The 24,752-nt window shown below is 53.2% G+C and overlaps 1 protein-coding gene across 1 annotated transcript in view; it reads left to right on the top strand.

Annotated features, from left to right (window-relative positions):
* The window catches only part of PALD1 (phosphatase domain containing paladin 1), a 45,020-nt gene that overhangs the window by 13,253 nt on the left and 7,015 nt on the right, over positions 1 to 24,752 (top strand). The window contains exons 14-17 of the mRNA XM_027767733.1: positions 324 to 511; positions 1,892 to 2,032; positions 2,213 to 2,284; positions 9,592 to 9,732. Of these exons, the coding sequence (XP_027623534.1) occupies positions 324 to 511; positions 1,892 to 2,032; positions 2,213 to 2,284; positions 9,592 to 9,732 (542 nt within the window). The remainder of the gene's footprint in view (positions 1 to 323; positions 512 to 1,891; positions 2,033 to 2,212; positions 2,285 to 9,591; positions 9,733 to 24,752) is intronic.

Below are 24,752 nucleotides of genomic sequence, written 5' to 3'. Positions count from 1 at the left end.
GCCCCCTGTGGGCCCTGAGCAGCTGGAGCTGAGACCTCCTGCCCGCCACAGCCTGCCTTGGAGGCCTGGGGCATTGGCCGGGGAGGGTCTTGGAAGGTCCCAGATGGATACACTGAGGCACTGAGATTTGTACTTGGGGAGCGCCTGATTCAGGCCCCTGGTCCAGTGCCCTGGTCCCCTGCCTGGCTCTGCGGGTGGTTCTGATGCCCAAGACTCCACAGGGGCAGGAGTGAGCCTAGAAGCCAGGCTGGGTCCCAGCCCTGCAGGCTGGCCTGGTGGGACCTGCAGGCTGCCTCAGAGGCCTGTGCCTCTGTCTGCCCTCCACCAGGCCCTGGAGAGCCAGCTGAAGACCCACCTGAGCGTTCCTTCCCTGGGCACTGAGGGCCCCCCGACCCACAGGTTCCAGAGCTGTCTCACCACGCAGGAGATCTTCAGCCAGCACCGCGGGGCCTACCCTGGCCTCAGCTACCACCGCATCCCGGTGCCAGACTTCTGTGCCCCCCGTGAAGAGGTGAGGGCAGGCTGAGGTCTCTAGGGATGGCCAGAAGGCCTGGGCTGGGCCCAGGGAGGAGAAGGCAGCTCCAGCTGCCCTGTGGAGCTGGGGAACTACCTCGCCAGGTCTTGAGATGGGCCTCATGCATCGTGTTTGTTTGTTCAGTATCCCCATTGGGGTGAGTGTGAGTGTGCATGTGCATGTGCGTGTGCATGTGTGTTACAGGGATGTATATATGTGGGGTGGGCATGGCCACAGTTTGTGGTGTGCGAGTGTCTTTGTTGGGGGCTGTGTTTGTTTCGTGTAGGTGCCATTGAGGAGTAGGTTCATGTGTGGTGTGGTTCTTTTTATGGAGCTTAGGATCGTCTTTATTGGATATGTGTGTGGGGTCATGTAGTGTGTGTACGTGGAGTCGTGTGGGAGGCTGTTGTGTGGAGTGCTTGCGTGTGACTCTGAGGGTGTTTGCATGTGGGATCTGTAGGTCTGTGACACATGAGGACATTTCAGAAAGTTCATGGAAAAATGGATTTAAAGTATGAGTTTCTTGGTGCAGAAAGTTTTAAAAATCTGTGCGTCGTTTTTTTTGTATTACACACTTCCATGAACTTGTTGTGGACCCTGCGTCCACCCTCATGGACATTTGCATTGTGTGTGTCTTTCAGGCACGTGGATACACTGCGTGGTACATGGGTAGTGCTGTAGGGATGTCCTGCAGGTCCCCTCCTGACCTCGCTCCACGCTGTGGGTCTCGCTGCCTGTTGTCTGTCGCCTCCTGGTGGCTGCATGCTGTGGCAAGCCTCTGCCCTTCTGCTGGCACCAGGCTGGGCTGGGGCAGCTGCTGGGGGCAGCAGGGCCAGGGGTCCATGTAACCCAGGGTACAGCCCAGCAGAGTGGCATCCACACAGGGGGATTATCTCAGGAGGCTTTCAGTTGGGCCTCGCATGCTGCGTGCGTGTGTGCACATGCCCAGTAAGCGTGTAGGGGTGAGTGTGTGTGTTACAGGGCTGTGGGTATGTGTGTGTCCGTCCGTGTTGGGGGATGTGTACGCAGTGTGTGGGTGACATTGTGGAGTATGTGCACACCTGTGGTGTATATGCTTTCGTGGAGTTTGTGCAGTGAGTGTTCGTTGGAGTGTACATGTGGGATAGCTTGAGTCCCTGGCGTGAGCAGTGTCTGCTCACGAGTCCCTTCCTGGGTGTAGGGTGAGGGCAGACTTGCTGCTCGTGGGGAGTGGTTTTCACAAGCCTGTGGTCTCACGTGTACTCCAGTGAGTTGTCTGTATGCCGGGCTGTGAGCCCGACAGGGTTGCAGGCACCAGGGCTACCTGTGCACAGGGCCACACTGCACGTGTGTGTGGCAGCAGGCACCGCTGGCTCAGACTGTGGGCTCCCCACCCAGGACTTTGACCGACTGCTGGAGACCCTGCGGGCGGCCCTCGCCAAGGACCCGGGCACCGGCTTTGTGTTCAGCTGTCTCAGCGGCCAGGGCCGGACGACGACCGCGATGGTGGTGGCTGTGCTGGCCTTCTGGCACATCCAAGTATGTGTGGCCTCCCCTGTGAGGATGGGGCCTGCCCAGGCTGGGGGCACCGGCTCGGGGACGCTGGCTGTGGTGGGGGTGTGGTTGCAGAGCCCCATCAGTCCCGGGCACACCCTGGGGTCCTGGCAGGGGGAGGTGCAGCCTGGGTGGACGCCCTGTCCCAGCACCGTCCTCTCTCAGGGCTTCCCCGAGGTGGGCGAGGAGGAGCTTGTGAGCGTACCTGATGCCAAGTTCACCAAGGGCGAGTTTCAGGTGAGCAGGCCTGTGAAATCCCTGGGGGCCCTTGAGCGGGAGTGGGGAGGAGGAAGAGAAGGAGTCCTCCTCCTGGCAGGTCGGGGAGTCTTCAAAGCTCTTTCCAGCGCTGTCACTTCCTTCAGCTCGTTGTGCCATGATTCCTATTTCAGAGATATGCAAACCGGGGCACAGGGAGGGGCAGCTTGCCTCCACCCCAGGGCCAATCAGGGAGAGGGAATAGAGTGCCCTGGGGGAGGTCACTGGCCACCATCTTGTCTGGGACCAGGCTGTGGTTGGTGACCTTGGTGTGGGGCCCCTCTGCTCTACCGTTCCCATTTCAGTTCAGGCACTCAGTGGGCAGCTGCTAACCAAGCATATTCAGCCATCCCTGCGTCCCGCCCCTGCTGGGTGCCATGTGCCTTCTCCTCAGACACCCCGTGAGCAGGCAGCGTCATCCCCTCAGAGTGGGCTCCTGGCTCTCTGGCTGTCAGTGTCGTGGCCAGCCTCTGTCTACCTGGCCAGATGGCCATGTGCCTCTCCCTGCCCTCCCTACAGTCCACCACCCTGACCTCCACGCGGTTCCTCAAGCTCCTCAAGCCCTTTCCGCCTCTGGGCTTCTGCATATGCTAGTGTTCCATGGTCCTCTCTACTCTGCCTTCTTTTGGTTGATCCTCTGATTTGCCTTTTTTTTTTTTTTTTAAGGTGGTAAAATGATACATAACAATTTTTGCCATTTTAACCTTTAAATTTTTTTTTAAAGTTTTTGCTATAGGGTACACGTGCTCACCAGAGAGAGAGAGAGAGAGAATGAGAGAGAGCGGAGAGAGAGAGAGAGAGAGAGAAGTCACCCCCTATGGGGGATGGCCATGCCACAATCCCTTATCCATCATTCTCCTCTTGGGATCCTGGGTATGCCCGCACACGTACCCAGCATGATTCCTGAGCTGCTGGGTCTGGGACTTGAACTGTGAAGCTGGCCTTATGGGGTCCAGTGCCTCCAAACTCTAAACCACCTACTCACGTCAGCCATTTTTTTAAGGTTTTTGCTGTAGGGTGCGTGCACTCACCAGAAAGAGAGAGAGAGAGAGAAAGTGAGAAGTCACTACCCTAGGGGGGATGACCATGCCGCAATTCCTTCTCCTCCATTCTCATCTCAGGAATTTGGGCACTCATGCACACGGGTCCAGCATGATCTTCAAGCCACTAGGTCTGGGACTCGACCGTAGTTGGCCATGTGAGAATGTAGCACCTGAACCATCATGCCATCTGCTGTCCTATCATTTTTAATTGTACAGTTTAGTAGCATTAAGAACATTCGTATTTGTTCCATCACCGTCATTCATCTCACTTTTTTCTCTTATAAAACAGAAACTCTATCCATTAAACAAGGACTGCCGGATTCTCCTCCCCGGCACCTGGCAACTCCTTTGTAAACCATTCTCCTTTGTAATCTTTATGAATTCGACTGTTCTAGTTCCTCATAGAAGTGGAATCATACAGTCTTTGTCTTTTATGACTGGTTATTTCAGCTTAGCATGATGTCCTTAGGGTCTATCCATGTCGTCGCATGTGTCAGAATTTCACCCTTTTTAAGGCTGACTAAAATCTCATTGTGTGCATGTAGACATTGGTTTGTTCATTAATCTGCTGGTGGAGGGGCTGGCAGGTGGCGTGGTGGTTAAGCCACTAGACTCCCACATGGAATTTGAGTCTGGGACCTGGCAGTTTGCTTTCTCACTTTCCTTCTCTCTGGTCAAATTAAAAAATAATAATTATGAATATAATTATGAATAAATATTTCTTTAACAAATATCTGCTGGTGGACACTTGGTCGCTTCTGTCTCTTGACTGTAGTAATGCTTTTGTGACTAGGTGTACAAATATTTGTTTCAGTCCCCACTTTAATTTCTTTAGTGTTTCTCTCTGGAAGTAGAATTGCTGGATCATGTGGTGATTCCTTTTTCTGAGGAGCGGCCATGTTGTTTTCCACATCACCTGCGCTACTTCATATTCCCGCCAGCAAGGCACAGTGTTGCAATTTGACCACATCCTCGTCAACACTTGATTTCTGTTATTTTGATAATAGCTGATGGATATGAAGTGGTATCACATTGCGGTTTTAATTTGTATTTCCCTTATGGTTAGTGATGCTGAATATCTTCTTGAGCTCCCACTTGTAGGAGCAGATTTCAAACAGTTATGTGGAAAAATGGAATGAAAGTACAAGTTTATTTTGGTGCAAAGTATTTTTGAAATCCATGCATAATTTTTTCATAATTTGTATTTTTCACAAGCTTTTTGAAAGCCTCTTATTTATCTTCTTTGGAGAAATGTCTATTTAAGTTCCCTTTTTGTATTGTTTCAATGTTGTTGGTTTTAGGACTTCTTATGTATACCAGATATCTATCTCTTATAAGATATGTGATTCGCAGATATTTTCACAAATACTCCCTCCCATTCAGTGGGTTGCCTTATTTACTCTGTTGATGGTGTTCTTTGATGTGCAGAAGATTTTAATTTTGATGAACTCCAATTTACCTATTTTTTCTCTTGTTGTTTGTGCATTTAGTGTTATGTTCAAGAAATCATTGCCAAGTCCAATGTTCTGAAGCTTTTCCTAGGCTATTATTTTATATATATACATATGTGTGTGTGTGTGTGTGTGTGTGTGTGTGGAGAGAGAGACAGACAGACAGACAGACAGACAGGTACCCATTCCCCTTCTGCCTCAATTCAACATCCTGTTAGGATCCAGAACACATGTACATGCTTGGTGTATTTTTCTTTTTTAAAAACAATTATTTATTTAATTAAAACTATTTATTAATTTATTTTTAAATTTGACCAGAGAGAAATGGGGGCAGGAGGAGTGAGAAAGAAAGCCACCAGGTCTAGGACTTGAATCGTGGTCAGGCATGTGGGAGTGTCCAGTGCCTTCACCATCATACTGCCTGCTAGCCCTGTGCTTGGTGTATTTTTCAACCTGCCAGGTCTAGGACTTGAACCCTGGTTGGCCATGTGGGATCTGGCTTCTTGTGCATAATGCTTAAACATTACACTACAGGGCCCCCTGTGCCTTGTTCTGAAACTTTCATAGTTTTAGCACTTAGGTCTTTTTGAGTTAATTTTTCCATATTGAGTGAATTTTTTTGTATGTTACAAGGTTAAGGAGCTCCTTTTTTTTTTTTTTTTTTCATGTGGATATCCAATTTTCCAGCACCATTTATTGAAGAGACTGTCCTTTTCTCACTGGATGATCTTGGTACTCCTGTTAAAAAATCATTTGATCTTATATATGAGAGTCTATTTACCAGTGGTGTTTTTCATCTTCGTGTCACCCCTTCAAATGTGACAGTTAGGTCTCCCCTTCCTCACAGCAGGCCCTGTGCTAGGAGATCAGTGTAGACTTCCCTCTTCACACTTCACAGCTCCCGAAAGGTAGGTGCCTTACTGCTCCCAGTTTGCAAGTGAGAAGACTGAGGCATGGGGAGCCAAGTTCATTCATTACCCTAAAGCACCATAACAGAGGTGGTGGGGCTGTGGACCTCGAAATGTGTGTTCCAGAGTTACATCATGCAACCCAAAGACAAGCCTATACTTCCAACTTTACCACCCAAGATAATCTTGTGTCTAGACCAGCTTACAGTGCAGTTAGTTCAGCTTCATTGAGCCCACAGTCCCACCGGGGAGCAGTCAATGGAATATGGAGAGGCCCAGAGTAGTCACTAGTTCTGATGACTGAGGGTGCCACCGGGGGAGCCCAAGAGGACTTTTCAGAGGAGGTGACATTTGAGTCCGTTTGGGAGAGATGAGTGAACATGCCATCTGAGGAGAGGGAGTGTGCAGAGGGATCAGGTGTGCAAAGATTCTGGGAAGGGCAAGAACTGTGTAAGGCTGTGATGGGCCAGAACAGAAGCAGGCAGGGCTGACCCAGATGCAAAGGACTTGGAGATGCATACCCTGTGTTTGACCTTGGTCCTGACCTTGGGGCTAGGGGGGGGGTGGGGGTGGCAGAGGAGATCAAGATCAGATTCTCAGTTGGGGGTCCCAACAAGTAGTCCCGTAAAAGAGTGAGTGGAATGGAGAGGCCAGGAAGGAAGCGGGGAGGGGGGGGGCAGGGACTGAGTGAGGAAGGGGTCAATGGGTGAGCCAGAGCAGCCCGGTTCCAACAGTTGGATGTGGGTGAGGGGGGCATCTGGGTGTCCTTGGGTTTCTGGCTTTGTGAGGCTAGAATTCAGGGGGATGAGCAGCTTCAGGAGGGAGGCTAGGATTGACTCCCATGAAATGGACTTGAAAAAGCTGCAACCCTCTGGCTGGGGGACCAGGAGGGCACTCTACCTCCTGGGCACCTGCCTGGGACTAGGGTGTGGACTGGGCAGCTCCCCCAACTAGCTGTGGACCAGCTCAGCTAGTTTCTTATAGCCTGTTCAGTTCTCTGCTACCTGGCTACAACTCACACTGCTGGTATGCCCAGCCCTGGGCTAGGTCTTGCTGAGAACCTCACGTGGGCCTGGCCCTGAGATGTGGTGGCCAGAGCGAGGTGAGTCAGGCTAGGTACAGCTCACTTACTCACTTGACAGCTGTTGAGGGGGCACCCAGCAGGAGCCAGGCACCATGCCAGGTGCCCGCAGAAAGCCCTTTCGTAGAGGGGAGTAGACGTGAAAGCGAGTGTGTGGATGAGTAGGTGTCACCGGGCTCTGGAAGGACAGTGCAGGTGTTGTGGGTGGGTTTTGTGGGGAGGAGTTATGGGAGAGGAAGGGTGGGGGCTGGCAGGGTGGACCTGTGCACCTGGGTGAGCTTGCAGCTTTGGCACCGAGCAAGGCAGCCATAAAGAGACTGCAGCTGGGAGCTGGAGAGACGTGGTCTGCCAGGCCACCGGGGTTGGGTGAGGGCACCAGTCAGGGCTCCTGCAGTGGAGGCAAGGGTGAGGGAGCCTGGGTTAGAGGCAGGCTGTGGAGGGGTGCAGTGTCGGTGGACTCGTTGAGAGGGTTCAGATGTAGTTGAGACGGGCAGAGCCAGGTGGAGAGCCCTGCCCTGCAGAGTGAGCTTACAGGCCTCAGGCTTCCTAGGAGTAAGGGGGGGTGGTGGAGTCCATGCTGAATTCCCCGTGCCCTGCAGTGCCTGATAGGGGCAGGCCAGGAGGGCCCCAGGGGAGGCCATCACACACCTGCTCCATGCCCTAGCAGCCCCTGTGTGTGACAGCTATCCATTTTACAGATCCGAGTTCTGCAAGAGGGTGCATTTGAAGCACGGCTTCCAACACTTTCAGAAGCAGCACCTTGGGTCAGCTTACCGTCCTGTAGCTGTGGGGGGATCGTTGCAATGTCCTATAATTGAAGGCATAGCAAATGGCAGTTGTGCGTTGGTTATGCTTTGAACATTTTGGTGCGTGTAAGTTTGTGCATGTGTGCACACACGCGTGGTTTTATTTCAGACAGGGTTTCGCTGTGCTACTAGCCTCCTGCCTCAGCCTCCTGGGTGGTTGGGCCCACAGCACGTGCCACCGTGCCTGGCATTCCTCTCGAACATTTTAAATCCCAGTTGACTCTTGAACAATGTGGGTTGAAGGACACTGACCCCTGTGCAGTCCAAAATCTGCATTTAACTTTTGACTTCCTGAAAACTTAACTATGGTTTACCAGAAGCCTTACTGGTAACGTAAACAGTTGATTAACACGTACATGGTATGTTGTGAATGCTGTGTTCTTACAATTATCAGCTAAAGAAGAAAATGTTACTAAGAAATCTAAGAGAAAATACATTTTTAGTACTACGTGGTGTTTATTGATACTGTAAGTTTGCATTGTGTAATCTTAAAGTAAGCTAGAGAGAAGAGAAGGTTATTCGGAAGCGTAAGGAAATGCCTTTACAGTACGATATACTGTACGCTCGCACCGCTCACGAGATGCACCGTCTCCCATCTCTTTGAGGAAGCCCGTAGGTCAGTGGACCCGTGCAGTTTGATACCGCATCGCTCGAGTCTCAGCTCTACTTTTACCCCCATGTTGTGTAATGGAATTATTTCCTGAAGCAAAGCACTTCTTGCGGGAGGTGGTGGTGAGGTGCTGGCACAGCTGGGTCCCATCGGAAGGTCCTGTTAACTGGGCATGTGTGTGGCTGTGACCCGGGCCGGCTGAGACCAGAGGCAGTTGCAGCATGATCAGCCCATTGGGGGTGCCTCTCTCTATCTCTCTCTCTCTTTCCTGGAAGAAATAAATACATAAGCTTGAAAAAAAAAAAAAAAGAAAGAAAGAAAAAATAGACCTGGAACGTAGGTGCTCAGTGCACACTAGTTTTCACTAAGAACAACAGGACATCTGCGAGCTCACAAGCAATATACATTCATCTCCCCTTTCCTTCAGTATCATTCTTCTTTGGGAATTTCACCAATACTGGTTGAATTTAGGGTTCTAATACAAAGTAAATAATCACCACAGCTACCATCTCCTGATAGCTGAGTACAGGTGAGATTTTGGGGGACAGGGCAACTTAAATTTGTTTTTTCTTATTCACCTTAATTCAGAAACAATCAAGGAAAAAAAATGCAGGAGACAACTATATTAGTCAAAATAGGCCCAGCTATGGTGGTGCATGCTATTAAGCTGCTGTTCTCTGCTAGGTGGTAACACACAGGGGGCCTGGGTCTGATTCCCAGTCCAACCTAAAGGCTGGTTGTGGTGGCCTGTGCGTATAATCCCAGCAATTCAAAATGCTAAGGCTGGAGGATTGTAAGTTAGAGGTTGGCTTGGATAACATAACGATATGCTGTCAAGAAGAAAGAAAGAAAGAAAGAAAGAAAGAAAGAAAAAAAGAAAGCCAGCCAGCCAGCCAGCCAGCCAGCCACTTCTTGGTCTGCTTTCTGTGCGCACCGTGTAACAGGTTGGGTCTGGTAGCCCGGTTTTCCTAAAGGCTTTGTTAGTGTTAGGTTGAAAATGTGAACACGTGCAGTGTGTGATGTTTCTTTGTGAGTTGGTGGGACTTATGTAACAGCTGGTCAACACTGGCAGATACTGGTACTCCATACCCTCTTAAGGAAAATTTGCCTCCGATTTTAAGCCACAGAGTTCCTGAAATAACTGAAAAATGAATCAGCACGTGCTTCCCAGGTTTCCGGTATGTTTGTGGAGAGCTGTGTCCAGTCGAGAGGTCTGCACTGGTCCTCAGCGCAGCCAGCAAGGTCTCCAGTGTGACGAAGAGGAGCACTGGCCTCCGAGCTGCCTGGCCCCTGCTGCACCCAGCCTGAGACCCAAGGAGCAGGGCTCTGGGGCTGGGGGCTCCTGCACCCCATTGGCTCCCCACGTGCTCACCCCCTGCTCCCACCCCAGGTAGTGATGAAGGTGGTGCAGCTGCTGCCTGACGGGCACTGCGTGAAGAAGGAGGTGGATGCGGCGCTGGACACAGTCAGTGAGACCATGACGCCCATGCACTACCACCTGCGGGAGATCATCATCTGCACCTACCGCCAGGTGAGCGCTGGCCCGGGCCTCCGGGTGCCCGGCCCGGGGAGGCCCACGTGCGTTTGGGTTGCCGGGGTCCTGCGGGCCGTGCACCAGCTGCTGGAAGTAGAGGTGACAGGTGGAAATATCCCAGCCCCAAACTGCTCCCACCGGATCCCGGAGGGCAGGTGGGGCGAGTGCAGAGGTGATGGGCAAGGTGTTTAACAACCGCTGTGGCCCCGGCCAAGTCACAGGGTGGCCTATCGGATGGACGCCCGAGACCCTCTAGGTTCTGGATCGGTGGGGGCCCTTGGGGTCTTTGTGAGTGGCAGTTTTGTAGCCGGCAGAGAAGCTGTTCAGCCTGTTAGCCCTGCCGAGCCCCAGCTGTCAGGGGGCCTGCGTATGTCTGGGCTGCCCAGGACTGGGCACAGTCTGTACCCATGCCCACACCCCCATGGAGCCTTCCCACATGGCCTCTAGCATCACACAGAAATGCCCACTCTGCCTGTGCCACCACGCTGGGCCTTAATAATGGCTCTTGAGTAACTCCTTAAATTACACATGAGGTGCTTTCTTTTTTTTGGGGGGGGAAGAGGTTTTTGCTATAGGGCGTGTGCACTCACCAGACAGAGAGACAGAGACAGAAAGCGAGAAATCACCCCCCAGGGGGCATGGCCATGCTGCAATCCCTTCTCCATTCTTCTCTCGGGATCTTGGGCATGCACGTGCACGCACACGTGCTCGGCATGAGTTTTAAGACACCGGATTCGGGACTCGAACCACGGTCAACTACATGGGAGTCCAGCAACATAGCCATTACGCTAACTGCTGGTCCCACGAGGTGCTTTCTTTAGTAGTCCCGGGTTCATGTGAAAATCTCGACCGTCAGTCTGTCTAGTAAGAATGTGCCCTCGAGTGTGCCTTGGTCCGTAGTGCTCCCTGCTCTGTCACGCCCGGCCCTCCCGGCCCAGTCACGGGTGCAGGCCAGCATGAGCATTGGAGTTCTTACCTCCAGTCTCTGGGGGGTGTGTCGAGCTGCCCACTCTTATTCTTTGTTGCCCGGGGAATTTGCTTGGCTGCCGGGGCAGAGGAGGGTGCAGCGGTGGGAGCTAGGGATTGGGAGAGGCACTCCCGTGATGCAGAGAGGGCACAGACGTGCCAGCCTGTGTTCTAGGCCGGGCAACTTTTGCTTGTGGCCCCTGTCTAGAAGGAGCCTGTCCCAAGCCAGCCCTGTGTTCAACCTGCATCCAGGCATGTTTGTGAAATGACAGAGCCAAGCCCTGGCTCAAGGTCATGGATCGGAATCTGCTTGGGGCAGAGGGTGGGTATGAGGTGGAGGCAGGCAGCGTGTCTGGGTCAGATATATCTGAGATCAGAGGTCAACTGGGGAGGGATGCAGAGATTAAGAGGGTGCCTTGTGTGGAGAGGGGAAGGGCCTTACAGAGTTTCAGAAGATGGATTTTGCCAAACTTGGGTAGATTTGTTTTGTGCAGGGCCACCACCAGTTAGATAGTGTCCTGAGGCAGCTATAGGTACCTTGGGTGCCCTCAGTGGTGTCATAGGCTGCCACCAGGTGGCAGCAGTGAGTTAAGTATGAGCTCCTGCCTTCCAAGGGAGCTATGAGAGGGCCAAGAACTGAGGCTCCGTTCTCTGTGCAGCTGGAGGCGCGATCAGCCCTGCTCTGAAGCACCTGGGGCCCCGCTACATGCCGGCAAGGCTGTCCGAGCCCTCTTAACATTCCCCAACCCCCAACACGATCGGCCCTCCCATCTTCTAGCTGCTGGGGTGTGTGCCGTGGAGCAGGGAGCATTGTGGGACCACAAGAGAGTCCCACGGACTGGCCTTGAGCAGCCCTCGTGGAATGAGAGCTTGGCGGGAGGGGCCGTGTGGGCTTAGGCCAGGAGGCTGCAGGCACAAGGTGGGTCTGGGGGCAGCGTGCATGGTTCAGTGTCCCCACGGTCTGGTCAGAAGCTGTCAGAGGTAAGACTGGCAGGTACGTGGGCTCTGGTCCCGTGCCAACGGGGAGTGGAGGGTGGTGTGGCTGGGGTGTCTAGAGACTGTGCTCTGGCTGCCTTCTGGAGATGGAATGTTTTCATGAGGAAGGAGGAAGCAGGGCTAACCAAGGACTCTTACCCCCTCCCTAGAAGGCTCCCACTCCTATCCCAAAGGCCAGGGTGGTGCTGACTTCTGCGTGGGATGACCCTGAACCCTATTTTAGGCCCCATGAAGGGACCAGAGCAAGATGAAGGGACCAGAGCATGGCCACCAGGTGGCCCCAGAGAGCTGCGTTGAAAAGACTGATGCGCAGAGGAGCCTGAGACCCTCTGATCTAGGGGCTGTCGCCTTCCTGAGGTTCACCTGGGCATGTGCCTGGGCTGCATCCCCAAGGAGTCGGGTTTAACTGGTCTGCTCTGGGGCCAGGGCCTTGGTCTTAGGTTTGAGGTGCCAACTCCTCAATGCAGAGCCAGCTGTCGGCCCTGGCCACCTGACTCTCAGTCTGGCCCCTCCCCATCTTGCATGCCATTTCTCACCATGAGGAGTGAGCAGCTGCTGCTCACCTTTAAGCCCAGCCTTGACTCTGAGACCCAGAGGCCTGACTGCAGTGGACAGGTGTTCTAGCCCACACCTGGTACTGTACTAAGCGTGCTGCACACCCGCTCATTCCCAAGGCGTCCCAGACCGAGATTTGCATTCTTTGGTTGGCCTGTGTCTTGGGAGTTCCCAAGACCACTCTGGGTTTGATGTTTTGTTTGAAGGACTCACGGTGCTTGGCTTGCAGCTGTCTTCACAACTCGGATTCCTTACAGCAGAGGGGTGCAGGGCAGTCTGCAGAGGGAATGAGCCCATGGGGAGAGGCCCGGGGGCCATGAGTCCTCTCCCTATGCATGCTCACACAGGGCACGCTGATTCCCCAGCAGTGAGTTACCACATGTGTGAAATGTTTCCCATGAACTCCTTGGAGACCGCGCGCCCAGGGTGTGTGCTGGAGGCCAGTCACATAGGCACCCCTGCCTGGCATGTGCCAGGATGCCAGCTGCTGGGAGGGAACGCCTGAGCTCAGTATGCACTGTGTTGTTTGCGCAGTGGTTTAGGAGCAGCAAGCAGCCCGGCTCCAGGAATGGTGCAACCTCCCGAAATCCACATGGACGCCAGCTCAGGGCCAAGCTCGTGTGTGGGCCCACGGAAGGAGGCGGGCCCGTGGTGTGCACCGGCTCTCTGCACAGGCTCGGGGATATGAGTGTCAGGGTCTGGGTCTCGCTCCGAGAGCCTCAGTTGCCCAGGTTCCCTGCTCATACCAGGGGAGAATGATGGCACCTGGGAGCAGGGCTGTGGGGAGGGTGAGTGGAGGTGCGGTGTCGCCTCACTGGGCAGGAGTGGCTGGTGTTGACTGCTGTGACCACACCACTGTGTTGTTCTTTCTACCAGAGGGCGGGGCGCTGAGGGGCAGAGCCACAGTAATGCCGGCGTCTGGCCCAGAAAGCCTTCATCTGCTACCCCTCCACCATGGCAGTGGTCGCGCGTGCCTAGCCCGTGGCGTGGCGTCCTCAGCACGTTCCCAGGACATTGTCAGGCCCCACTCTCCTCTGGAGGCCCAGTTGGCAGGAGGGTGACTCCCTTGCTAGCCAGGCTGGAAATTCATTCAAGTTGTCACAGCCCCTGGAGGTGGGGTCTCTGGGACCAGAGTCCCTAACAGGCCACCCCAGGCAGCAGGCTGCAGGGGCTGGCCAGGGCTTCCTTTCTGTGGCCCCCAGTATGGGTCTGGGCCAAGGCTACCTCAGGCTAAAGTTTCGGGGTGTGGGCGAGACCTGGCAGGGCGAGCCGGAGCCAAGCCTGGCTCCTTCTATTCAGGTACTTCTCTTTCCATGGAGGAGGTCAGTGTGCCAGAATTGGCCTTTCTGCTGCAGGGACTGTCTCGCTGCAGGGCACAGGACTGTCACCCTCACCCACTGCTGCTGCCTGGGCCAGGGCTAGAGGGAGACCTGAGCTTGGGGTGCAGCAGCTGGGGGCCTTCTTTTTCTTTTGAAATTTCATGATAGAGTGTGCACACGCACTCGTGAGGGAAAAGAACACTACTCTTCGCAGGGTCTGGTCACGCCGTGCTCCGGTCCCCTTCCTCCAGGCCTGCAGCCTGTCTCGGGCACTCACATGCGTGCCTGGCGTTCCAGACCAACCCGACCAGGGATGTCGTTTCCCCCCAGCTCCGAGTTCCCTGTGAGTGCAGTGTCGACTCTAGGCCCTCTTTCTGAGGCTGTTACAATTCATGTGCCACTGCTTAGAAGGAGGGCTGGGAATTCTGCTTTATGGCTCTGGTCATAGGGTTTTTAAGTAGCGTGAGATCTCAGAGGCTGTGTGGTGTCCCACACAACCTTTGTCTCCATTGTTAGAGACAGAGAGAACCGAAAGGACCTTAATGGCCAAATGGTGAGATTTCAGTGACTGATTTTAAAAAGGGAAGAACCTTTCTGTGGTTGCCTCTGTGTAATTTTGTTAAAAGTATTCCATTTTAAAGAGGAAAGGAAGCAATAGAAATGCTGTAAACTATTGGGTTGTCGGAAAAGTGATGACATATTTTTCTGTGTTTTTCTATGCAAAAATGTGTGGCCTTTCTGCTGCAGGGACTGTCTCGCTGCAGGGCACAGGACTGTCACCCTCACCCACTGCTGCTGCCTGGGCCAGGGCTAGAGGGAGACCTGAGCTTGGGGTGCAGCAGCTGGGGGCCTTCTTTTTCTTTTGAAATTTCATGATAGAGTGTGCACACGCACTCGTGAGGGAAAAGAACACTACTCTTCGCAGGGTCTGGTCACGCCGTGCTCCGGTCCCCTTCCTCCAGGCCTGCAGCCTGTCTCGGGCACTCACATGCGTGCCTGGCGTTCCAGACCAACCCGACCAGGGATGTCGTTTCCCCCCAGCTCCGAGTTCCCTGTGAGTGCAGTGTCGACTCTAGGCCCTCTTTCTGAGGCTGTTACAATTCATGTGCCACTGCTTAGAAGGAGGGCTGGGAATTCTGCTTTATGGCTCTGGTCATAGGGTTTTTAAGTAGCGTGAGATCTCAGAGGCTGTGTGGTGTCCCACACAACCTTTGTCTCCATTGTTAGAGACAGAGAGAACCGAAAGGACCTTAATGGCCAAATGGTGAGATTTCAGTGACTGATTTTAAAAAGGGAAGAACCTTTCTGTGGTTGCCTCTGTGTAATTTTGTTAAAAGTATTCCATTTTAAAGAGGAAAGGAAGCAATAGAAATGCTGTAAACTATTGGGTTGTCGGAAAAGTGATGACATATTTTTCTGTGTTTTTCTATGCAAAAATGTGTCATGACTTTTCCAATGACCCAATACTATCTAATTTGTTGGTATTTTGTAAAAGGAAGGCTTCGTACCAGAGAGGTAGACGGGATGTTGCCTTCAAGTAGAGATGGTCAGAACAGATCTGTATTTCTTAATTCATTTGAACCCATGAAATCGGTCATGGCCTTGGGTTTAGGATTCACAGCTTTTGGCGACCAGGCCACTGTCCCCTTCAGCCAGAAAGGCAGGACACTTCCTTCTGGGCTCTCCCACATGACCTTGAGCTGGGCCTGTGTCCCGCCTGAGGTCAGAGCAATTGGAGCTGTCCCAGCTGGCTCAGGATGAGAAGGGGCCTCAGGCCAGCTCTGCATGTCCATGTGCAACATTCTAACAGCTCTGCGCTGTGCAAACGCATGTGGTCAGCAGACCCTGGAGTGGACTTTGTTACGGTCAACATCTCCAGCCCCAGAACCGTGCAGAAGGAGAGGGGCCAACCAGCTTAGCCTGTGCTGATAGGAGGAGGAATGCAGATGTGGGGGTTGGAGGGAGCTGACATCTGCGGGGTGTCCACAGAACATCTCTCCCTGCCTACCAGGCTGGATGCACGCGCTTCCCCTGCAGGGCACTGCTGGACGTCGGGAACACAGGGGTGACGTCAGTAGATGCTGACACTCAGTGAACGCTCAATGACTGGGAGGGCTCTGGGGACCGTCGGTGGGCCGGTGTCCTGTGGTGCTCCCCCTAGCTGCAGAACACCCTGTCAGCCCTCAGATCCCAGTGTGGGCCTCTGAGAGCACCTCCAGCCCTCTGTGGGTGAGGCAGTGGGGCCTGAGGGGGAGAGCGGGTCCCGCGGCCCCATGTGAGTTGGAGCACAACAGGGATAAGAAGCAGAGGTCCTCATTCCCAGCTCCGTGGAGCACATCACCCTGACCCAAGTCTCGTCCCTGTGGTGCTAGTGGGCTGCTGGGCATTGCTCTGTGTCTAGAGAGGCTGCTTCTCCACCACTTCCTACCAATGGGCTGACCCCTCCAGAAGTTGGCACCTCATCCCCGTGCGGTCTCTGGCTGTTTATTTAAACTCCTGCCCTCTGTGTTCGAACCAGGAGTCCCCAGGCAACCTTTGTGGTCTGCAGTGCTCTGCCCAGAGCAGGCCAGGGTGCTGCATGTGTGGCCGGTGCCCGTCAGCCTGGTTGGATGTCCAGAATTCCTGGGCGGAAATGGGCCTGAGCCCAGGCTCGGATGGGGATTTGTCACCTCCGCTGGCTCCATTGGCTTGGGGACGTTCCAGGTCCAGTTCTCATGTGGCCCATCTGAAGTGTTCTTCCCAGGAGGCCACAGCCTTGGGTTTCTGAAGCCCTCAGCACCATGTAGCTACATCCTGCCCCTCTGCATGGTAAATGTCCTCTCCTGGCACCCTGTCAGCTTCGGTGGTCAACTTACACTTTAATAATGAGCAGTTAAAATCGCAGCTCCTGGAATTGGACGTCTCTTCCCCAGTACAGCTATTCCAGGGCCCTCAGCGAGGAAGAGTGCAAGAATTTAGAGGTCACGTCTCTTTTTCTTTTTTGTTGTTTTTCTCTATCTGCAATGAAGTGCGTGTGCATGCCCATGAAGGTGAATGAGAGTGATGAGCACCCTCTACAGGCTCTGGTCACACCGTCACCCCTTCTTCCCGCCTATTGGATCCTGGGCACTTACATGTGTGCACGGTGCGTTTCAGGCTGACCAGGCCAGGGATTCAAACCACGGCTGCCATGTGGGATCCAGCTTCTCTCTTCCTCTCTCTCCTTTTTAATTTGCTGGAGGGCACATGTATTTGGCAGAGAGCCAGACAGAAAGAGGGTGAGGGAGAAAGCACCCCCACATGAGGCATGGTCATGCCACAGTTCCTTTCTGTTTCTTCATTCTACTGAGATTTGGGGCACATATGCTCAGTGTGTTTTTCAAGCCACTGGGGTTAGGATTCAAACCACATGGTCCGCCACTTGGGATTCAGCTCCCTTAAACCACCAGGCCATGAGGCTGGACCTGTTGTGGGTCAGAAAGGGCGAAGTGTGTACAGATCCCCATCCGTGTGGTGAGGCTGCACAGCTGGAAGGGCTGCTTGTTATAAAGACGGGTTAGAACATTCCCCAAAGCTTAGTGGCCCAGGGCGAGCACAGAGGCCCCGGGAACCTGCTCACTTTGCAGCCGCCTTATTGTCTCCATGCACGGGGACACCTCCTGTCTCAGGTGTGGTCGTGGTGGGCCCGGGACGTGCTTTGCTCACTGGGTTACATTTACGCGTTGAAACCTTGCTCAGTCAGCGCACACTGACCGGGCGCCTGTCCTGAGCCGCACCTGAGGCAGAAGCTGGCTGAGGACACATCCTGGCAGGGCGCAGAGAGGCAAGCAGAGGTGGTTTCAGCTTGTGCTCGTGTCACTGTGTTTGCTGAAGGGCCTCGACTTAGGGTCCTCATACTTGGCGCTGGGTAACACTCAGCCAGATGGAACGGCCCTGGTGTCATACGCTGTCCCCGCATAAATGTGGCCTCCCGGTCGCTTCCTGTTGTTCCCCAGGGTGGGTGACGACGTGGATGTCCTAGTGCATGCTGCTGCTCCTACAGCCAAGCGGATCCTTCTGCAGGCTGCTTCTCGGGAGAGCATTAGTGTCAATGACCAAGTCAGAGCAGGAACTGCTTTTCTAAGAGAGGATTTTGCTACCGGGTGTGTGTACTTACTGGAGGGACACAGAGAGACAGGAAGTGAGAAATCACCCCCCGCCCCAGAGGTATGACCACACTGCAAATCCCTTCTCCTTCAATCTCCTTTCAGGATTTTGGGTATGCATGCACACGTGCCTGGTGTGAGTTTTCAGCCACCGGGTCCAGGGCTTGAACTGCAGTTGACTACATGGGAGTCCAGTGACATAACCATCACGCCATCTGCTGGTCCTGAATTTTGTTTAACACAGAGTCTCACTTTGCCCTGATCCTCCCGGCTCAGCCTCCTGAGTAGCTGGGTTGCAGGAGTGCACCATTGCGCCACGCTCTCAGGGTGGGCTAGGTTTCGAACTTAGAGTTCACTTCTCACGGTTCCTGCCTGCAGGGCAGCAGCGTCTCACTAGTTAGCACCACCATGACTCGGTTAGAATTCATTTTTCTAAGGATTATTTCGGGAAGTTTCAAATAGAACATTTCAGTGTAGGGAGAATAATTTCGTGTGCCCTCTGTATGTTCACCTCCCAGCTTTGGTAATTACAGCTGATCTTATGTCATCTAAGGCCCCTGTGGCCTCCGCATTGGATTGCTTTTTTACTTTTTAAAAAAACCCTTCAGGGGCCAGCAGGTGGTGTGGTGGTTAAGGTGCTGAATTCTCACATGGCTGACCACGGTTCGAGTCCTGGCAGCTTGAAAATCATACCAGCCATGTGTGCCCAAAATCCCAGGAAGAAAATGGGGGAGAAGGGATTGTGACATGGCCATTCCCCCGGGTGTGATTTCTCACTTTCTCTTTCACTGTTTCTCTCTGTCTCTCTCTAGCTAGCACACATGCATATGGCAAAAAACTTTAAAAAAAAAAAAATCTCTTCAGTTCTTATTTTAACTGCCAGAGGGTACCTGTGCTTGCCAGAGACAAGGAGAGAGAGAAAACACCCCATGATGGGATATAGTCACGCTGCAAACCTAGCTCCATTTCTCTGTTCTGTTGGTATTTTGGGGGCACACACACACACACACACACACGTGCCTGGTATGTTTTTCAAGCTACTGGGGCTGAGATTTGAACTGTGGTTGACCATGTGGGATTTGGCTCCTTTAACCAGTAGGCTACAGGGCTGGCCCTCTTTTAAATTTTTTTTTCCCCTAAGTTTTCTCTTCTCTGTGTGTGTGTGTGTGTGTGTGTGTGTGTGTGTGTGTGAGAGAGAGAGAGAGAGAGAGCGAGAGAGCGCGTGAGTGCACACCCCAGCTTCAGCCAATCCCAGGTCATGAGTATGCACATGCTGGTGTGATTGGGGAGGTCCCTGGCTGTGAACTGGGGACCTTCCCCTGTGGGTCCCTTCTGCAGAGCATTATGTGACTGCTGGACCACCAGCTGGCCCTGATTACTAGAAAGCAAGCTCCAATCCTGTACTGCTTCCTTCGTAAATGTTAATGTTTCAGCATATGCCGCTGTAGGGGGGGTCTTTTAAGATGGGTAGTTTTGGCACCAGCATTTGGCGTAATGGCTATGTCGCTGGACTCACATGTAGTCAACCGGGGTTCGAGTCCCGGATCCGGTGACTTAAACTCATGCTGGGCGCGTGCCCAAGATCCCGAGAGGAGAATGGAGGAGAAGGGATTGCAGTGTGGCACTCCTCCCTGGGGGGTGATTTCTCGCTTTCTGTCTCTCGCTGTCTTTCTGGTGAGCACACACACTCTATAGCAAAAACCTCTCCAAAAAAACTTCACCAAAAACCAAAAACATGGGTAGTTTTAATGCTGTTATCTTACCTGAAACAGCGAACAGTCATTTATCACCGAATGTCTGGTCGAGCTGGTTTAGACTTTCTCACTGGTCTCATAAAATCCTGTTGCAGTTTGATCCAAACAAGAGCCCCACGTGGCATTTGGTTGACATGGCCGCCAGGTCTCTTAGCTTCAAACAGTGCTGCTTTCTCTCCCCGGAGACACTGTTCATTGAGGTGCCCTGGGGTCCTACTTTGGCCAGCCGCCTTCCTGACACCGTTCGAGTCAGGCTTGGTGAGATTCCGGCTCGGGGTCTGGCCGCCATAGCTACGGATGGCGGATCCGGTGACTTAAACTCATGCTGGGCGCGTGCCCAAGATCCCGAGAGGAGAATGGAGGAGAAGGGATTGCAGTGTGGCACTCCCCTCTGGGGGGTGATTTCTCGCTTTCTGTCTCTCGCTGTCTTTCTGGTGAGCACACACACTCTATAGCAAAAACCTCTCCAAAAAAACTTCACCAAAAACCAAAAACATGGGTAGTTTTAATGCTGTTATCTTACCTGAAACAGCGAACAGTCATTTATCACCGAATGTCTGGTCGAGCTGGTTTAGACTTTCTCACTGGTCTCATAAAATCCTGTTGCAGTTTGATCCAAACAAGAGCCCCACGTGGCATTTGGTTGACATGGCCGCCAGGTCTCTTAGCTTCAAACAGTGCTGCTTTCTCTCCCCGGAGACACTGTTCATTGAGGTGCCCTGGGGTCCTACTTTGGCCAGCCGCCTTCCTGACACCGTTCGAGTCAGGCTTGGTGAGATTCCGGCTCGGGGTCTGGCCGCCATAGCTACGGATGGCGTCGTGCGCTGCCATTGGGTCCTGGAGGGCCAGTCTTCTCTCTCGTCTGACTGCCATCTGCCAGCACGGTGCCTGGGTTCCTTATTGCACCTGGAATTTGCAGAACGGTGGTCTGCTGATTCCCGCTTCCTTCTGCATTAACTAGCTGCAGTCCTTCCAGAGAGAGAGGCATTCCCTGAGGGGCCAGAAAGGCAGGCTCCACGTTTTCCCTATTTCCCCATCTCCAGGGGGTGGGTGGTTTAGGAGGTGCTTGTTCAAAACTGAGAGGAAAGATGTCGGGTTGAGAGAGGCCTAGCATTCCTCCAGATTCAGATACGGTTGGCGCTTGTGAGCAGGGTCTTGGTGACTGGTGGGTGAGCAGGAGTCCTGAGGGGAGGCTGGGAGTAGCTGGAGACCAGGCTAGACGCTGGATGTCCCAGAGGCCCGGTGCATCCCGACATTGTGGTCCAGTCACAGAGGTGTGTGTGCCAATCTGTGTACTTTTAAAAAAGTTCTTCCTTTTTTTTTTTTTTAAATTTGGTATAGCTGTTGGGCACATATGCTCACTGGAGAGACAGAAAGAGAGACAGAAAGCGAGAAGTCACCCTCTGAGGGGATGGCCATGCCGCAATCTCTTCTCCTTCATTCTCCTCTTGGGATTTTGCGTACACACACACAAATACAAAAAGACCAGTTGTTTTTCAAGCCACCATGTAAGGACTCGAACCACACAGTGAGCCATGTGGGATCCAGTGCCGTAACCACCATGCCACCTGCTGGCTCAGCGGTGATCATTTTCAGAGCCTCGGTCAGGCTTGAGCCTCACTCTGAGCCTGTGTGTGACCAAACTGTGATGTTCCCTCCGTTTTCGCACTGGAGGAAGGGAGGCCCTGAGCCTGACCAGGAGTTCTGGGCAAGTCCTCAGACCCTCACTCCTCCATGCCACTCACCTCTCAAAAAGAAGGTGGCACTGGTTCACCTCTCGTAGCTCACTTCAAACCCAGCGGTGGGGGATGGTCAGGAAGACCAGGGGAGATGTCCCTGGAGGTGCTCCCAGCCTGAGTAGGAGAGAGGAGGCCAGAGGCTGAGAACATGTCGCCTGCCTGGGTCACAGGTAAGTTTGCAGGCTTAGAGCTCAGGTGGGCCCCTGCGTGCACAGGGCCCCTCAGGCGGGTCTCCCCAGTGTCAGCTGCAGCTCCCCTCACCAGTTAGGCCTACCTCAAACCACCTGACCTCTGTGGTGCTGCCTCCTCGGTTCCCCCAAGCTTGGTGAGGTTGGGTCAAGGCCTGGTCACCCACGTGTGTGGGGGGCCAGAGTGCACAAAGTTGCAAAGTATTTAAACAACTGCCTTGAAGAGAAGAAAGAATGAAAGAGAACTTTTTGAGCCAAGCCACTCGCTGTGCTCGGGGCAGACATGAGATGGCTGGGCCCAGGCTGGGGACCTTCCAGGATGGCTGCTGGCCCATGGTGGGGACACCGTCTGGTGAGTCCGTTGTTTCCTGCTGGGCTTGGAAGGGGAAATATTTATGATAGAAACCAAGGTCAGGGCTCTGGAAGGAAGTTCTGGTAGAATCATGAATGGCAGCTGCGCTTTTCCTCGGTGCTGGCTGGCGACGGCATTCTCAGTGTCCTGTGGTTTAAATGGCTGCCCTATCTGCCATCTTCTCTCAGGAGTGTGAAGGAAAGTGGAGGTAAAAATAGCCACGCAGAAGTAGCAGGTCCTTTGGTCTCAAATTGAGGTTTTTCTTTTTTTAAAACATAAAGACTGACACTTTAACTTTGAACTGGGCTTTTGGGATTTTCTAAGAACTTTCATTTCCTCTGGTCCTGGGAGCAGTTTCTGAGATTGGGGTGGGCTTTATTAGGCCCATTTTACTGAAGAAGAAACTGAGGCCTAAAACTTTATATGAAGTTTGACAACCACCCAGAGGCAGGACAAGGACTAGGACCTGTCTCCCGATTCCCTGGTATTCCTTTCCCTCCACCGTGGTGACCGGAGCCCAGGGGCAATTTTGTGGTGGTAGAAAAAGGAAGGATGGTCAGGCAGCCACCAGCTGCCACTGCAGGTATAGCTTGTACCAGTCCTGAGTTGGCTTTGCAGAGGAGCTACTGAGGCCAAAGAGACCAGCTGGGTGCAAGGATGGAGTTGCTGCGAAGAGGGTGAGCTCGTGGGTGGTGCAGTGGGGTAGGGGAGAGCTCGGGAGGTCCGCTGGGCCATGTTTTGTGAGTATGGAATGCCTGGCCCATTTTCACCTGGGGTGCTCGAGCAGGTTCACGTGTGGGGTGCCCAGTATCGTCCTAGAATCTGGATCCTGGTGGGCACGACCAGTGAGGTGGGGTGAGGTAGTGGAGGGAGTGAGTCCCATTGGCCAACTGAGCACCCGCTATACGCTGTGTTCTAAGGCAGATCCCAGGTGGTGGGATAAGTGATGGGGCTAAGCTGGGTTCTAGGGTGGTACCCGCCCTGGGCCCCTGGGTTCATCAGACAGATGCTGCCTTAGTGAAGCAATTAGAAACCTGCAGGTAGAATGCGGTACAACATTAGTGGAAAAGTTCAGACCGAGCAGAGACGGTGAGTTTGGTGGGCTGGGGTGCTTAGAGCAGGCTTTGGGAGAGCAGGGGCTGGTCCCAGCTGAACTCAGCCGGGCTAGATTGAAGGGAAGAGTTTTCTAGACAGGAGGAGCCGAGCGGGTAGAGGTGCAGGGACAGGAGTGCAGCTGGGAGCAGTTGGGCTAGACGGTGGCAAGATGGCAAGGGTGGCAGGAGGAGCTTGGTGTTGGAGGTCATGGCCCAGCTGGGAGCTCTGTGACTTTGGGCAGTTACTTAACCTTGCCGAGCCTGGCCTGCGACGTGGAATGTCCCACCTCCTTCACGGGCTTGCTAGGAGGGTGTATTAGAGGCTAATCATTGGATCAGAACATGCTGTGTTCAGCCTGGCACGTGTGCACAGTAGGCCCCAGACGCAGCTCAGTCCCCTTGTAGCGTTACCCTGGGAGGCTCCCAGCCTTGCCTCTATGAGCCCAGCAAAGAGCAAAGATTTGAGCGAGCCCTCACTGGGCTACACTGTGCCTGGGCCTGCGCTGATGCCAGGCAGACTAGAGGTTTGTAAGCTCTGAAGTGCCCAGAGCCCCCAGGCATGCTCTTGGCTCCCATCTGTGTGTGCGTTTGAATAATTTATTTAACTTTGTTATTGTTATTATTATCATTATTTTAAAATGTGCTATAGGGCACGTGCACTCATTAGAGAGAGAGAAAGTGAGAAAGCAAGCCACTGGGTCCGAGACTTGAACCACAGCCAGTCATGTGGGAGTCCTGTGCCTTAGCCAGCACGCTGCCTGCGGCCCCTCCCTTCTCTTTTGGAGCTCTGTCTCAGTGGATGAGGGGGCCTTGTTTCACTCCCCCAGATAATAGCAGCCTGCTATTTTAGAACCGCTCTTTTTTTATCGACAGGAGGTGACTACTCCTTCCTCCTCCAAGGCAGTGGATTTGAGGAAACTTGGGCCTTGGTGGGAAGGTGGGTCATTGTCTCAAATCGCAGGCCAGCCAGCAGCTGGATGTGCCTGAGGAACCTTCTAGGAGGTGTCAGGCGTCATCACACAGTTGTCTGATTTTACCCGTCCCAGCAGGGCAGGGAAGGTGCTGTTCCACCTCCACCCTGAATGTTCCTCAGAACTAATCCTGGCTGGCGTCTGTTGGGAGAGGTGGATCTCTGTCCCCGTGGGGGCGGAAAAGAGGCACAGAGAGGAAAGTGCTGGCGGGACCATGCCTGTGGTCAGGTCCAGAGCCAAGGGCTTTATTTTTTTGAGAGATTTTTGCTATAGGGCGTGTGCGCTCGCCATTGAGACAGAAAGCGAGAAATCACCCCCCAGGGAGGATGGCCATGTTGCAGTCCCTTCTCCTCCATTCTCTTTTCAGGATCTTGGGCACATGTGCACGTGTGCCCGGCGTAAGTTTTAAGCTGCCAGGTCTGGGACTCGAACTGTGTGGGAGTGATGTAACCATTATGCCATCTGCTGGTCCTGAGCCAAGGACTTTTTACAGGACATTTCTTCTGAACTCTTTATTTTGTGAATTATTTAATTTTGTTATTATTATTTTAATAATTTGACCAGAGAGGCAGAGAATGAGAGAAAAAGTGAGAAAGCAAGCCTTTAGGTCCAGGACTCAAACCATGGCTAGCCACATGGGAGTCCAACACTTCAGCTACCACGCCACCTGCTGGCTGCATCTTCTGAACTCTTTAGTTGGAAGTAACACGCTCTTACCTGTGGAGCTATGGGTAGTTTCTGTTCTTTCTAAGGAAAGGTCTAAGCTAGGTTCCAGGCCTTTGGATGGTGACTGGAGCGGGGCCGAAGCCACCTACGAGGAGGGGTGGTGACAGCCGTTTGCGGCCTGCACTGTCCGTCCTTGGAGATAGGTAGGATGGAGTCGTCGTGGCCACGGTGTGTATTTAGGTAGACTTTTTTTTGTGTGTGTCCACTCCCTAGTGTTTTTTTTTTTTTTTTTT

The sequence above is a fragment of the Tupaia chinensis genome, unplaced genomic scaffold (genome assembly GCF_000334495.1).
Source record: "Tupaia chinensis unplaced genomic scaffold, TupChi_1.0 Scaffold000072_1, whole genome shotgun sequence".
Taxonomy (NCBI): domain Eukaryota; kingdom Metazoa; phylum Chordata; class Mammalia; order Scandentia; family Tupaiidae; genus Tupaia; species Tupaia belangeri.
The sequence above is the reverse complement of the archived record's forward strand: the minus strand, read 5'-3'. Positions and strand labels throughout refer to the sequence as shown.